The 13,785-nt window shown below is 34.7% G+C and overlaps 1 protein-coding gene across 12 annotated transcripts in view; it reads right to left on the reverse strand.

The window, feature by feature from the left end:
* Window positions 1-13,785, reverse strand: part of Scaf8 (SR-related CTD associated factor 8) — a 208,939-nt gene that overhangs the window by 111,151 nt on the left and 84,003 nt on the right. For 10 of the 12 annotated variants that reach the window (XR_015444072.1, XR_015444071.1, XR_015444070.1 and 7 more), the window contains 2 exons: window positions 10,319-10,534; window positions 7,423-8,896 (listed from right to left, as the gene is read on the reverse strand). Coding sequence is in view for 9 of the 12 variants with exons in the window: in XM_087193545.1 (XP_087049671.1) it covers window positions 7,437-8,896; window positions 10,319-10,534 (1,676 nt within the window). In the remaining 3 variants the exon portion in view is untranslated. Of the gene's footprint in view, window positions 1-6,777; window positions 8,897-10,318; window positions 10,535-13,785 lie in introns of those variants that run through there. The other 2 variants (XM_021237940.2, XM_087193546.1) reach the window with 1 other exon arrangement.

Here is a 13,785-nt window from a genome sequence, read left to right on the forward strand (position 1 = left end):
TAAGCACACTCTTGTTATAAAAAATATTTAAATGTGAAGAATTTTACTGCATGTAATAATCATAAAAGCTTATTACCTTTTGGATGCTACTGAGGATTGAACTTGGCCTTCACCCTGGATTATCGTCCCAGTCTTTTTTATTATTTATTATTTGATATTTTGGAGTCAGGCTCTCACTAAATTGCCCAGCTGACTTCAAACTTGGAATCCTCTTGACTTTGCAAATTACATGTGTGTGCAACCATGCCGAGCTAATACAGTGGTACCTTGGTTCACAAACTTAATTCTTTCCACAATTCTGGCCACAAACAGAATTGGACAAGAACTGAATCAAATTTCCCCATAAGGTAAACATTGAACCTAACCACTGTATTTGATTTGGTTCTCATCCAATTTGGTTTGCAACTAGAATCGTGGGAAGAATTAAGTTTGTGAACTGAGGAACCACTGTAATTACCTTTGCCAAGATTAGAAATGTATTTATCTCACAGATTTGATGAGCATATACTCTGAGGAGTGTATTAGTCAGGAATATGGTCACAATGCTGTCACTGGTTGAAGGACTCTGGAAAAAGGTTTCAAAGGCCTGCCCCACAAAAGGCATTACATGAATCCAAGCTGAGTGACTTGACATGAAGAAAACGTAGAATCAAGTTATGTATTTTAATAAGGCAAAATAACTATATCATCCATCACCACTAAGGATAATGACCTCTAAACTCTTCATATGAATTCAAGTGGTGAATAAGCACTAGTTTTGAATACCTACTATGTGTAAAGATAACTTTACACATTTTGTTTAATTCAAGCCAATGGAGTATTTCTAAAATAGCTTTTTTATATACAAGCAAACAGGACATTAAGTTCTGGTTACATATAAATGCTGTTTTATAAAGGAGTTATCATAAACATATTCTAAAATGCAAATTTATAAGCAGTCATTGGCTTTGCTTTACAAAAGAATTCCAAGGGTGAAGGGTTTTTTTTTTTTGATACCGGGGATCGAACTCAGGACCTTGTACTTGTAAGGCACCACTGAGCTAAATCCCCAGCCCCGGGTGAAGGGGTTTTGAAATTTTAATTTGTTGAGAAAAAATGTTTTCAAAAGAAAACTTACTGGGCAGGGGATGTACCTCAGAGATAGAGCACCTGCCTGGCAAGTACAAAGCAATGAGTTCAATCCCAATAGCACTGTAAAGAAAAAAAGAAAATCCTTGTTCAACATCAGTGTGACAGGTCTGTCTCTGAAATTTACTGGCAAAGTCAAAACTATTATGCCATGGTATAATCTCAACAAATCATGAAAACAGACTCTAAAGTAACTATTTAGCTACAGGAAAAGAAGGTACCATGTACACTTGTAATGAAAACAGAACTGCAGTGGTTAACTGCAGCTATAATTTATGAAGATGGAAAAGCCTGGTTGAGATGTTTTTCTGTGTATGTATTTTCCTTTTGTAAGAGAAAAGGAACTCAAATTTCGTGAACATCTACTATATGACATTTTATGAGGTTGTACAAACTAACTTCTGAATGTGGCACAATAGGGTTTTAATCTTTACTCAAATATTCATGTTAAGAGATCTGAGGAAGGTAATGAAGCATGTGATATAGCTTTCTCTCAAACAAAATAGGTATCAAAATAACTATCTCATAAGACAGTCGTGAAGATGTGGAAGTAATAGAATTATCTCAGGTCCTGTTTTATGTAAGTATTAAATATTAGGTACTATTATCTTTAATAAAAACTATAACCCCACAAATTAGCTATTAAGAAATAATGCTTCGAGGCTCAGGAAGTTGTCCAAAGATACTGTTCTTATTTTTCTTCAACTGGTCATTTACAGAACAGAAAACTTATTATTATTTTTTTGGTGCTGGGGATTGAACTCAGGACCTTGTGCTTGCAAGGCGGGTGCCAGAACCACTGAGCTAAATCCCTGGCCCCAGAAAACCTATTTCTTAAACGTAAGGTATTTAAATGCTGTAAATGACCTGAGAAGTCAGTAAAGGGATATAAAATTACTTTCAGTGCAAATGAATTCAATAGTCCTTGCCCAGAAGGCCTGGTGAAAAAGAAACCTGGAAGGCTATGGTAATGATTTGGAGTCTATTCAGGGAAAGGTAGAAAAATAAAATGGAGATAGATGGAGGGTAGAAGAGACACAGGACAAACAAGTGCTACAATAGTCAGCCCTCCGTATTTTGCTTCTGTATCTGTGGATTTAACCAACATTTGGGGAAAAAAGCATGTGTATTCTTCTTCTTCCTTATTATTCCTTAAACAATGCAGTATAATAACAAACCTGTACATTAATACTAGGAATTTTTAATAATCTAGAGATGATTTAAAGTACATGTGATATGTGCAAATACTATTCTATTTCATGTAAAAGCCAAGTATCCACATATTTTGGTACTTAAGGGCATCATCCTGGGACCAATCCCCCATGGATACCAAGGGACAGCTAACTATGTATGCTCATTAAGCCGTCTCTCGGGCTCTGTACAAAAGTCCCTCATTTTACTATCTGAAGTGACTAACATCTTCTATACAATACTAAATTAGCTTATTAGCACATTTCTCTCCCTTGCATAATTTTAGAATGGCAAGGCAGAATAATTCCAACTGTACACACAGGATGAAGAACCTGTTGAAAAAAGAAGGAATTAACTGTAGGGACAGAAAAATGTCAGAGTAAAGCTCCCACCCAAAGAAACCACTGATTTGTTTTAATTATGCAAGTGTAATCCACATCTAAGTAGTCCTAATAACATTCTTTCTAATCACTGAATGCAATTTTGTTCCAAAGAGGTTTATTCTATAATCAATATATTTAATTACAAAATATCAAGTAAATTTTTCTTTGAGGTAATCTATTTTAAAAGGTCCACTTGAATAAAAAATATACCCTAGAGCCAGCCTGGCATGGTTAATCTCAACATTCTGGGAAACTGAGGCAAAAGGATCCCAAATTCCTAGTCTGGGCAATTTAGCAACTTAGTAATTTAGTGAGACTATGTCTCATAATAAACAATAAAACTAGGGCTGGGGATGTAGTTCAGTGTGAAGGCCCTGAACCGGGACGGGTGGGGGTGGGGTGGGGGATTTACAAAATTACCTGAAGCTTCCTTCTTTTTCTTGTTGTAATAGTTCATTTTTAGATTAACATTTGAATTATCTATAGCTGACCTCTACTTTTCAATCATTTTCCATAAGCAGTTGTCACAATTAACTGTATTGCTTTGCTGTGACACTAAAAATAGTTCTATATAAATATTTTAGTTTTTTAAATATTAAGAAGCTTAAATATACTGTATAAGAAATTTGCTAATTTTAATATCTAAAATAGCTATATATATATAACATACATACATATATATGTGTAACTAGGATGGTTATATGCATATAATCTATATATGTGTATTACCACAGAATATTCTGTATTAGTCTGTTTTGACCATCAATGCCCCTACAATTTTCAAAGAGTTCCACAAGTGATTCAGTTATACATTTCCTGGCTGAGAACCAAAGATTCAAAACTGCTTTCAGTATGCATGTGTCTCTACTTAAAGTACTCTTCTCCCCAGCGAAAGTAATTGAGGTTGTTAATTTTAATTTCTAGCTTCAAAAAATTTTGTTGGATCAAAACATCTTGTTTTAAAGCTCTATTAAAATCTACAAAAACCAGTTTTACTCTTCAGAAGTGAAAAATAAAAATTTTAATGCCTACAACTTACAGTTTAAAAGATGTCATATAAAAATCAAAACATGAATTAATGAAGGAAATATTGATAATTCTCTCCCACACTGCAGCATCTGAATACTTAAAATAATTTAGTGGGCTTTATTTTGCCTATCTTAAAAATGAATATAAAGACATTTGTTCTCCTATTCTGAATTATGTAAATAATTATTTTAAAGAGAAAAATGTTAATTTTCTTTGAAAGTTAAAAGGTATTAAGACTTTTTAATATAGCATCCAGTAGGTAGTCTACTAATATGAAGGCACATAACATTTAACAAAATTATTAATTGAATATAAAATTTCCTTGTTCATTAAAGGCTGTGCCCATCTGAAAAAATACAGTGAAGACAAACATGAAAATACTCCCTACATCTCTTACATGTGTACACGTGTATGAACATTTACACAGGTAGGAAATTTACTCAAATTACAGTAATAGTCTTACATTTTCACTGAATAGAATGTCTACTTCAATAATGAATCAATGATTTCTTCAATTCTATGAGTTTTTACATTTTAATACCTCTGAGTTAGGGTGTTTTAAATCACTACCATGTCTTACTGGAAGCGGTTTATGTATGTGTTCAGTGTGTCTTACAATTAATGACATCCAATAAAATGGTGTTCATAAAAAGCTGCAAATTTAAAAAGGTTACCTTTTTTGTGTAGCTTCATAAAGTATAACCTCTTAGATGAGTGACAAATGGCAAATTAATGAAACAACTAAATTCGCAGGACAAGAGGAACTGCTTTGGTAAGAATGAAATAAACAATGAATAGATTTTTATCAATGAAATATTACATGAAGTTACTTCCAGAGTTTTAAATGAATAATTTCATGCTATTTTTCTATCTTCCAACACTTTCAAAATATTTATCTACCCCATGTATTAAATTACAATTAGAATAGAGCAGTCTACCTGTAATACATTGCAGATAAAGGGTACTTTGCTATAAAGTAAGTTTCTATCCAACGGTAACGATCAAGTACCAGTATATATATTTGTGCTTAAAACCAGAAACTGATGTTTAACAAAATGGTTAGAGATTGAGAAAGAAATGTAAAAACTAATGATTGGGCCAACTAATACTGCAGAAAGTCTTACCACTGTAACACACCACACATTATATGCTATGTTAGGTTGGGGATGTAGCTCAGAGATAAGAGGGCATTCACGAAGCCCTGGGCTCAATCCCCAGCACCAAACCAAACCAAACCAAATCAAACTCCACCATGTAATTCAGTATCCAATGTAGTTTCTGCCTGCTGCACATCAAACCATTGTATTGAAGCAGTTTCAAACTATTATTCTAGTGACAAAACCATGATCAAAATTATCAAAAGTGTGATAGGTCCAGTCCTATCAAAGTAAAACAATTTTTCTCTCCAGCATTTAAAACAAAAGTGAATGTAAATATCAGTTTTTGAAATTTAAAATGAGGACGAATAATCTCCTTTCATTTAAATTTTTAGCAAAACCAGGACAAAGTAAGAACAAGCACATAATTTCTTTCTAGCTACCTTAAAAAGAATATTACACACATTTCCAAGATGGGTTTTAAAGACACAGTACTGTAGCTTTCATCTCCAAACTTTCAAACCAGTCCAATACCTGTACTTATTTGTTTTCAAGTACCTACATGAAAGTCTAACAGTGATGAAAAGCTTGGGGTCAAAAATCACTAATATGTCTCACATTTCTTATTGTTACTTAACTCAAGTGAATGTCACTTAAATTTTAATCATGGTAAATGCAACTAAAGTTAGAGAAAGAATCCATTTAATATTACTTCATTAAGGAGAAAGCTAATCTTTGCTGAACATTAAAACCTTGTACCAATATTGCAGTTCTTCCTCATTCCCCTAAGATCTGAAACCAACTCAAATTACTGCGTTACCTTAGAAACAAATACCATTTAAACATTTCAACTCTCTCCTGTTTTTCCAAATAAAATACTGTACTATGTCTATTCTGGCCTTGTAAGAAAAGACTTTATTTTTGGTCAGAAACCTTAAAGTTCTTGCAGCTCTTTAGATCATCAGAGGTAAGCAAAATCAATCCAAGTTTACATGGATGGTGTGCTCTATCCCTGCTGGAGGATTGACAAATACAGCTTAGGAATTTCATAGAGCAAATGAACTGTCAGAAATGCAAAGGAAAGAAAATGAGTATTCACAGAACCAATGAAGCCTTCCATTAGAAACGAAAAAATACCAATGGTTTTATGTATCTACTGTATATGGAAAATCCAAAAGAAAACAAGCAGCAAATAAATGAAGCTTAAAAGCAAAAACAAACAGGAAATCAACCCCCAGTTTTTCTCCTACTTGGTTTACCTTGAAGGTTACTTAAGGATTGTTTCCCAGAGCCTATGAAATACTTGATGGACATTTTGTTCCTGGTACACAAATCAGTATCTTTGCAAATCAGTATCTTTAAGTCCATCAACACCAGTATACATTTTGGGCAACAAAGAAATTCACACCAGGCATGTGAATTACTATGCTTGTTAGTGCTAGAACTATCTCTGCAAAAAATCAAATATAATGTGAAACAAAGCAATCCAAGCGTTTATGTGAAGTTTGGTTCCATGCTAAATCTGAAATCATGCTTTATATTAAAAAGGAACTGCTACCCTGACAATGTTTTTCTTTATATTTCTTATTTACCTTCATCAAGACTAAGAGCTGTAACTACAGTATGAACAATGTTAATTTGCCAAATGTCTCCAATTTTCTATGAGGTTTTAAAGAATATTTTATTACCTGATTTTTAAACTTTCTGTTTTTCTCTGTATATGCATGGAGATAGACATACAGAGAAATAGAAAAAAAAGTGATTCACACAATAAACATACATGGATATTGCATACATACTTGAGACTGCATGATTTTTATATCAAAGTACATGCCTTTCCACCACATACTTCTTCATTGTTGTTTTAAGAGTAATAGGAAACTTTTGCAGCTAATGATTCATGGTTTTAAGAATTTGTAGGTTAAAAAAATACAATTCCTAGAACACTGTTATCAAACAAGTAAGTTTTATTGGCATCTAAAAACAAAATTCACCCAACATTGAAACGTACTTTAATATTTACGTTGTTTTCTTTTTTCTTTTTTACTCACTGCAGCATGAGGAACAAATCACACACACTTACTTTGGAGTAACAGAGACCATGGTGTAGATTTTACAAAATCACTTTTTAAAATCTCTGTATTATGCTCCTCAAGTATCTAGAGCCAGTCTTTGCATAAAATATCACAGCTTTGTCTATTACCTTAAAATTCTGCAGCAGCCTAGAGATATGGATAAGATATACCATCACTTGCTATCTTGAAATATATCTATTACCATATCCAACCTAATGATAGTATCTAAAAATTCTTTCTTCCATAGGAAGTCTCTGACAAGCTGTTATTCATTTCCTTGACATTAAAAGAATCTGGGGGCAACATTTATATTTTATCAGAAAAATAAAAAAAAGTTTACCTACCATGTTCATATTAAGAACAATGTCTATACAAGTCAGTTATACAATTATTTTAAGAGAAAGGTGAACATGAACATCAGATTAACTTAATTCTGGCAGACAAAAGTGAAGAACTATGGTCCAGTTAGCCATTAATCTATTACAGAGAGATGACAACTTTACAAAAGGTATCTTTTACCTACTGAGTGATGATTATGTCCCTTCAGTTTCTGTGCTTTCTACCACCACTGGTTCACTTTTTATATCAGCAACTGTGTCACTCTTCTCCTTGTTTATCTCACTTGAAGATGTCAGTTTTTCATAAAGTTCAGGATCATTCTGTACTGGTAAAGGCGGTGGCTGAGCATGTCTCTCTGCATTTTCACCATTAACCTGAGGCACATTATCATTTTTTCGTTGAGAAGTAGCCCCTTCAAAATAATTAAAAACCCGGGCATGAGGAGGGGGGACCCAAGTGTTTTGAATTCTATCTCGTCCAAGACGATTTCCATTCATTTCTCTGCAGAAATCCAAATCTCTGTCATCCCTATCCCTCTGCCTCTCCCAGGGTCTTCTGCGGTCATCAAAATCTCTGTGAACTTCTTGTCCAAATCCTCTGTTCCAAGGACCACTTCTAGGATCAAATCGATAGTTTGCAGCCCGAAATCTACCTCTTTCTTCATGTAAGCCTTTTGGACCACCATAAACAGGTAGAACCCGGTGTTCTCTCTCATCAAAATCTCCTCTATGCCCCCAGGGCTTCTCTGGAGTAAGGCCAAAGTGGTCTCTCCGACCAAGGTGATCTATACCTGGCCTCACAAGATTTTCTCTTATGTCTACAGGTGGTCTTCCAAAATGATCCCTACCATCTAATGGAGGCCTTCCAGGACCTTCTCTTGGATCTATAGGCCGCCCAACCACTTCCCTAACATCCACAGGGGGAGGTCTAGGAATGGTATCCCTGGTTTCTATGAGAGGAAACCGGTAATCTCTATCTCCCTCCTGTTGAATGTTATCATTCCCAAGTGGTATCCTTTTTTCTGGGTTAGAAACATTGTCTATACTTTGTCTTCCAGGAGCTAGAAAAGGTCTTTCTGGCTGACTGAAAATATCTCCTGGAGGAAAAGGTCCACGAGGTGGTGGATGAAGAGCTGAATCAAGTACTGATGGGGGAGGGATTCCCCGCTGAGGTGGAATTCCAGGCTGTATTAAAGGGAACCTTGGTCCAGGTGCCTGTGGTATTAGTCCTGGACGAATATCCAACATTGGCATTGCAGGCATCCTTTGACTGGGGATATTTAAAGGGGGTAAGTTTTGAGGTCCAGCTGGTGGCTGTGTTCCCAAAAGTCCAGAAGTATTTGTAACATTTGGTGGCTGTATTCCTACAAGTCCAGAAGCATTAGGGATATTTGGGGGTAGCACTCCCAAAAGTCCAGAATTACTTGACACGGTTGGTGGCTGTATTCCCAAAATTCCAGAGTTATTTATGATATTTGGTGGTTGGGCTCCAATAATCCCAGTACTACTGGAAACATTAGATGGCCGGACAGCAAGTATTTCAGAATTACTTGATACATTTGGTCTTTGGACTCCCAGAATTCCAGAATTACTTGTCACATTAGGTGGCTGTCCTCCTAAAATTGCAGCGTTACTTGAAATATCATTTGCAATCACTAAAATGGAAAGGGAAGAAATAATGCAAAGTAAGCTAGTCTGGTATGAAGAAGAAACTACATTATAAATTACTAAAGCTATAATTTCTAGTAATTAACTTAGAATTAACCAGATACTTATTGAACCAAACTACACTAGATGTTAGATAAAAATATTAACATCATATAGAATGAAACTTAAAGATTAAAAAACTTAAATGGGGCTGTAACGTAAAATAACCTTACATGAAGTCTCTTTTTAAAAAAAAAGTCACGGGCCAGGCATTTAGCTCAGCTGTTCTGCCGCCTGCCTCAAAAGCGCAAGGTCCCAAGTTCGATCCCTGGTACCAAAAAATAAAAATAAAAAATAAAAAAGGAAGCCACACTTTAACAAAAGACTTAAAAGTGTAATTTTTTTTTTGGACTTTGCACTTTTGAGGCAGGTGGTAGAACCACTGAGGTAAATCCCCAGCCCTAAAAGTGTAATTTATAACAGATACCTATATAGTGGGGCCATAAAAAAAGGACTTAATGCTTTCAAATACCATATTTATCTTCCAGCAGTAGCTGGATGATACCTGATAGACAAAAAAGTTCATATTAAGTTATTCAAACCTATAACCTTTTGGGGGGATGGTATTGGGGATTGAAACCAAGGCTTTTGCACTGCGCTACATCCCCTGCCCATTGGGGGGGGGTATCAGGGATCAAACTCGGGACCTTGTGCTTGCAAGGCAGCCAGTGGCACCACTGAGCTAAATCCTCAGCCCTCCCTTGTCCATTTTTAAATTTCAGACAAGGTCTCTCTATAAGTTGTCCAGGCTAGACTGAAACTTGTGATCCTCCTGCCTCAATCTCCCAGAGTACTGAGACTATAGGCATGCGCGCCAACATGACTGAACATACTAGCTGATTTTTGTTGTTATTTTTTGTTTTTTGGTACCGGGGATTGAACTTGGGTCCTTCCATTTGCAAGGCAGATGGTGAAGCTAACTGATTTTTATCTTATAAATTATACAGATTTTGGACACTCTTACACTTTGATGGCAATACATTTCAGCAGTCCCAATAAGCCAGAAAAGGGGTGAGGACCCCCCTCCCCACCCCAGGAAGGGGACAGTTAATGGAAAGATGTTTAAATCTATGTTATTCTGAATAGAACGTCATTATTTAAGAATGTAATTTGGGGCCGGGGATTTAGCTCAGTGGTTCTGCCACCTGCCTCCCAAGCGCCAGGTCTCAAGTTCAATCCCTAGTACCAAAAACAAAACAAAACATAAAAATGTAATTTGTAGGACACAGTGATTTTTGTTAAATGATTAGAATATGCCAGCATTTGTGCACCGAATTGGTTACAAATGCATGCCACCCCAGAATTGAACACCAAAACTAGAAAAGAAATGTGTATGCATTTTCAGGGATTTTGTTTCATTTAGTTTTTACCTGATCTGGTATTTTCACCAGAAGAAATCTGGTGTTCTATAAGATGAGGTACTTTTTCTTCAGGCTCTGCTTTAGCTGGAGGATTAAAAACATTTCCAGCTGGTAGAGTGGCAGTAGCAAGACCACTGGCAACAGAACCACTTGGTAAAACAAGGCTGCCAAATCCAACATCTTTCACAGTTTCTGGAGTCATGGACAATGGTGGTTGCACTAAAGCTGTTTTAGAGAGGAGAAAAGTGTTTTTCAGATTTAATTCATCAATTCATGTACTAAGTTTATTGGCTTTTTAAATATTTTATTTAGTGGCATATCTGCATTACTAACCATATTATATGATAACTAATGCTCAAAATGACCAGTGACTTATCATGAAGCAGCTAACTTATACTTAGAAAGCCTTGCTTTTGAAGAACAGGAAAACCCAACAATTTTAAGAAATATTCACTTAAATAATCACCTAGAGTGATTAATAAAAGAACCAGTCCTGAAGAAGCAAATTCTCGTATTATAAAAAATTAATTTTCTAAAGAGGTCAGCCCAGTTAAGTGAATAATCTAAAAAATATATAAACAATTAGTACATACTGACAACTAGGTATCAGACTGAAAATCCAACTAATCTCATTGAAATTACAATATAACAGAGTCCTTACATTCACAATCTTTTGTCAAGTAAGGTTAGAAATTCAAATCAGAATAGGTAAACTAGAAATATAAAGTTATAAGCATTCTATACTAAAGAATCAGGAGAAAAATCACTAAGTACCTATGTCATTTATATGTTAAAAAGCAGAACTATAGAAATATAAAATATACAACTGTAATTTTTAGTCCAATTTATGTCACTTAGGATACTGTTAAAATCATACTTGAAGATTTTACAAAATGCTTTTTCCTCATATTTAACTCTTGAACTACCTATACAAATTGTTAGCACAACAGAGATTTAAGGTAGGGATAAAACCACTGAAGTCTTGGGCTGGGGATTTAGCTCAGTGGTTTCGCCACCTGCTGAGCAAGTGCAAGGACCTGAGTTCGATCCCCGGTACCAAAAAAAAAACAAAAAACCCCAAAATACCACTGAAATCATGAGCAAGAGTTATGAAATGAAATTAAATGAAACAGTGCAAGCAATCTATAGAACACCAGTATTTATTCCTCTATTATGTGATCTCAGATTTTGCAAAACTTAACTAACTAGGGATAATTGACAGGCAGGGTACAGCATGAGACTCTTTAGACAACGAAGTCAGAAATGACTTCTGAATATTTTCTCTAATTTTCAGAAATAATTATTCCTAACTAACCAACAATATCAAAAAGAAAGGATTCTATTGCCACCTAGACACTAAAAGGAAAGCATTTTAAAATACAAAGAAAAAAAAAGAATATAAGAAAAACAACTAGAGTATCAAAAGCTAAAATCTACCTATCAGGTATATTCTCTTTATCAGGGCTTCTTCAAGTCTAATTTTTTGAAGTAGGCTTGCCTAATTATTGAAAGTTTGTTTGAAAGCTGGAGAATTACTACAGATAAAAAGTAAAAAATGGAAATGAGTAAAAATATATTTAATATTTCTGAAATGTTCAACAGAATAAAACAAAAGTGAAATATCTGTAATTATTTACACTGAGTTTTTGCATTTCTCTTGAAATGTATGTTATAGTAAGGAAAATATAGATGTCAAAACCAGGTAGTCTCGGGCTGGGAATTTAGCTGAGTGGTGCCATTGTCTGCCTCACAAGTGCAAGGCAAGGTCCCAAGTTCGATCCCTGATACCAAATAAACAAAAACAAAAACAAACCCAGGTAGTCTGGAATACGTCATACATTAAAATGTTTTCTTTTTGAAAGTCACACATGAAACTGATTCCACAACTACAAAAAGAAAATTATGATTTAAGGTGACCTTGCATAGGAGCATCCTAATTATATATTTGCACCAAATATATATTCTGAGGACAAATAGTTTCATTCAGAAGTCTTGCTGACAGTAACCTTGGTTTTAACTGCTTTCAAACTACTGTATGTAATTCTATATTATAGGAGAATGAAAATACGTAGTCATTACTCTTTTTTGAAAATTTGCTGACTCAATGAAATCCCAAGAACAAAATGAGAATCTTGTACTTGGATTATGGTTTCTAAATATCCCATTTAGAGAAATGGCTGATTCTAAGACTAGAACAGGAAAGTATAAAAGATTAGTAAGGTGCAAACTGAGCCCCTCCCCAAAGAAAAAACTAACAGGCCCTCAAAAACTAATAAAAAATAAAGAAGCACTGTCCAAAGATGGAAAAAATGTGAACTTCAACAAGAACAACAAATACGACTGGAAGTAAAAATTTATTAATCCTTACATATTAAAGAAATAACAAAAAAAAGAGAAGATAGGGCCCAAGGAAAAGAGGAGATGGAGGAAAAAAAAAAAAAAAAAAGAAATCCTTTCCCCATTTCCAGTCACTGCATATCACTGGAGTCACCCATTAATACTAATTAATGACTGAAAAATGACAAAGGAAAGATTTAAGTACCTATACCAACGGTGGCGAGCCTATGGCATGTATGCTGCAGCAGACTGGTTATCACTGAAAGCTCTAAGATTTGGCATCACCTATGCTATCTTCCTATAGGAATACACTTCACAGTAACTTAAGTGACATTTGTTGATAAAAGAAAAATTTTATTTATTAAAAAAAATTCTAGAGCTATGCAGAGAATTATGGATTTAGAAAGATAACCACTTGGCAACTCAGGACAACTAGATACAGCCAACAATCATCAATGGATGAAACTACCATAGAAAACTTTGAAGGGAAACATTTTTAAATGACTAAGTTCCACTACCTAAATTCTCTGATTATATCAATACCATTAAAAGTGGAAGAGCAAAAGTGAATTTTGAGTAATGTATCAGTGTAGGTCGATCAATTTTAACTTTACCACTTTGGTGCAATATTGGTAATGAAAGATGCTTTGCATTCACAGGGACAATATTGGAAATTTCTGTATTTTCTGCTCAATTTCACTGTGAACCTAAAACATCTCTAAAAAGTAGTTTATTTTACAAACAAAAATGGGACAAGAAGATACTGATTTCTTATGTGATATGATATAATATTAAGTGAAAGGTATTTTGCTTATGAACTATTATTGTGAGGAAGTTACACCAAGATCTAGGAGTCTTTGGTGCTAACTTCCACTTTACATGGAATCCAAAGAAAGGAACAAAGTCAATACCACAAAGAAGCAAAAATCCAAATCCATTATGTGATACCCCGCACACAGACTGAGCTGTTTCTTCAACAAGCCATGAAGAACTATGAAATGCAAGAGGAATTTGGGCAGGACTGCTCTAAATAAAGACATTTCATAAAGCAAAATGAAAAAATATGGGAAGGTCTTCTTTGAATTTTGACTAAAAATCATTATAAAGACATTCTGAGACAACAAGGCAAATATGAGTAA

This window comes from Heterocephalus glaber, unplaced genomic scaffold (assembly GCF_053883595.1).
Source record: "Heterocephalus glaber isolate CG9 unplaced genomic scaffold, H.glaber_assembly_v1.0 deba00001593, whole genome shotgun sequence".
NCBI classification, from domain to species: Eukaryota; Metazoa; Chordata; class Mammalia; order Rodentia; family Bathyergidae; genus Heterocephalus; species Heterocephalus glaber.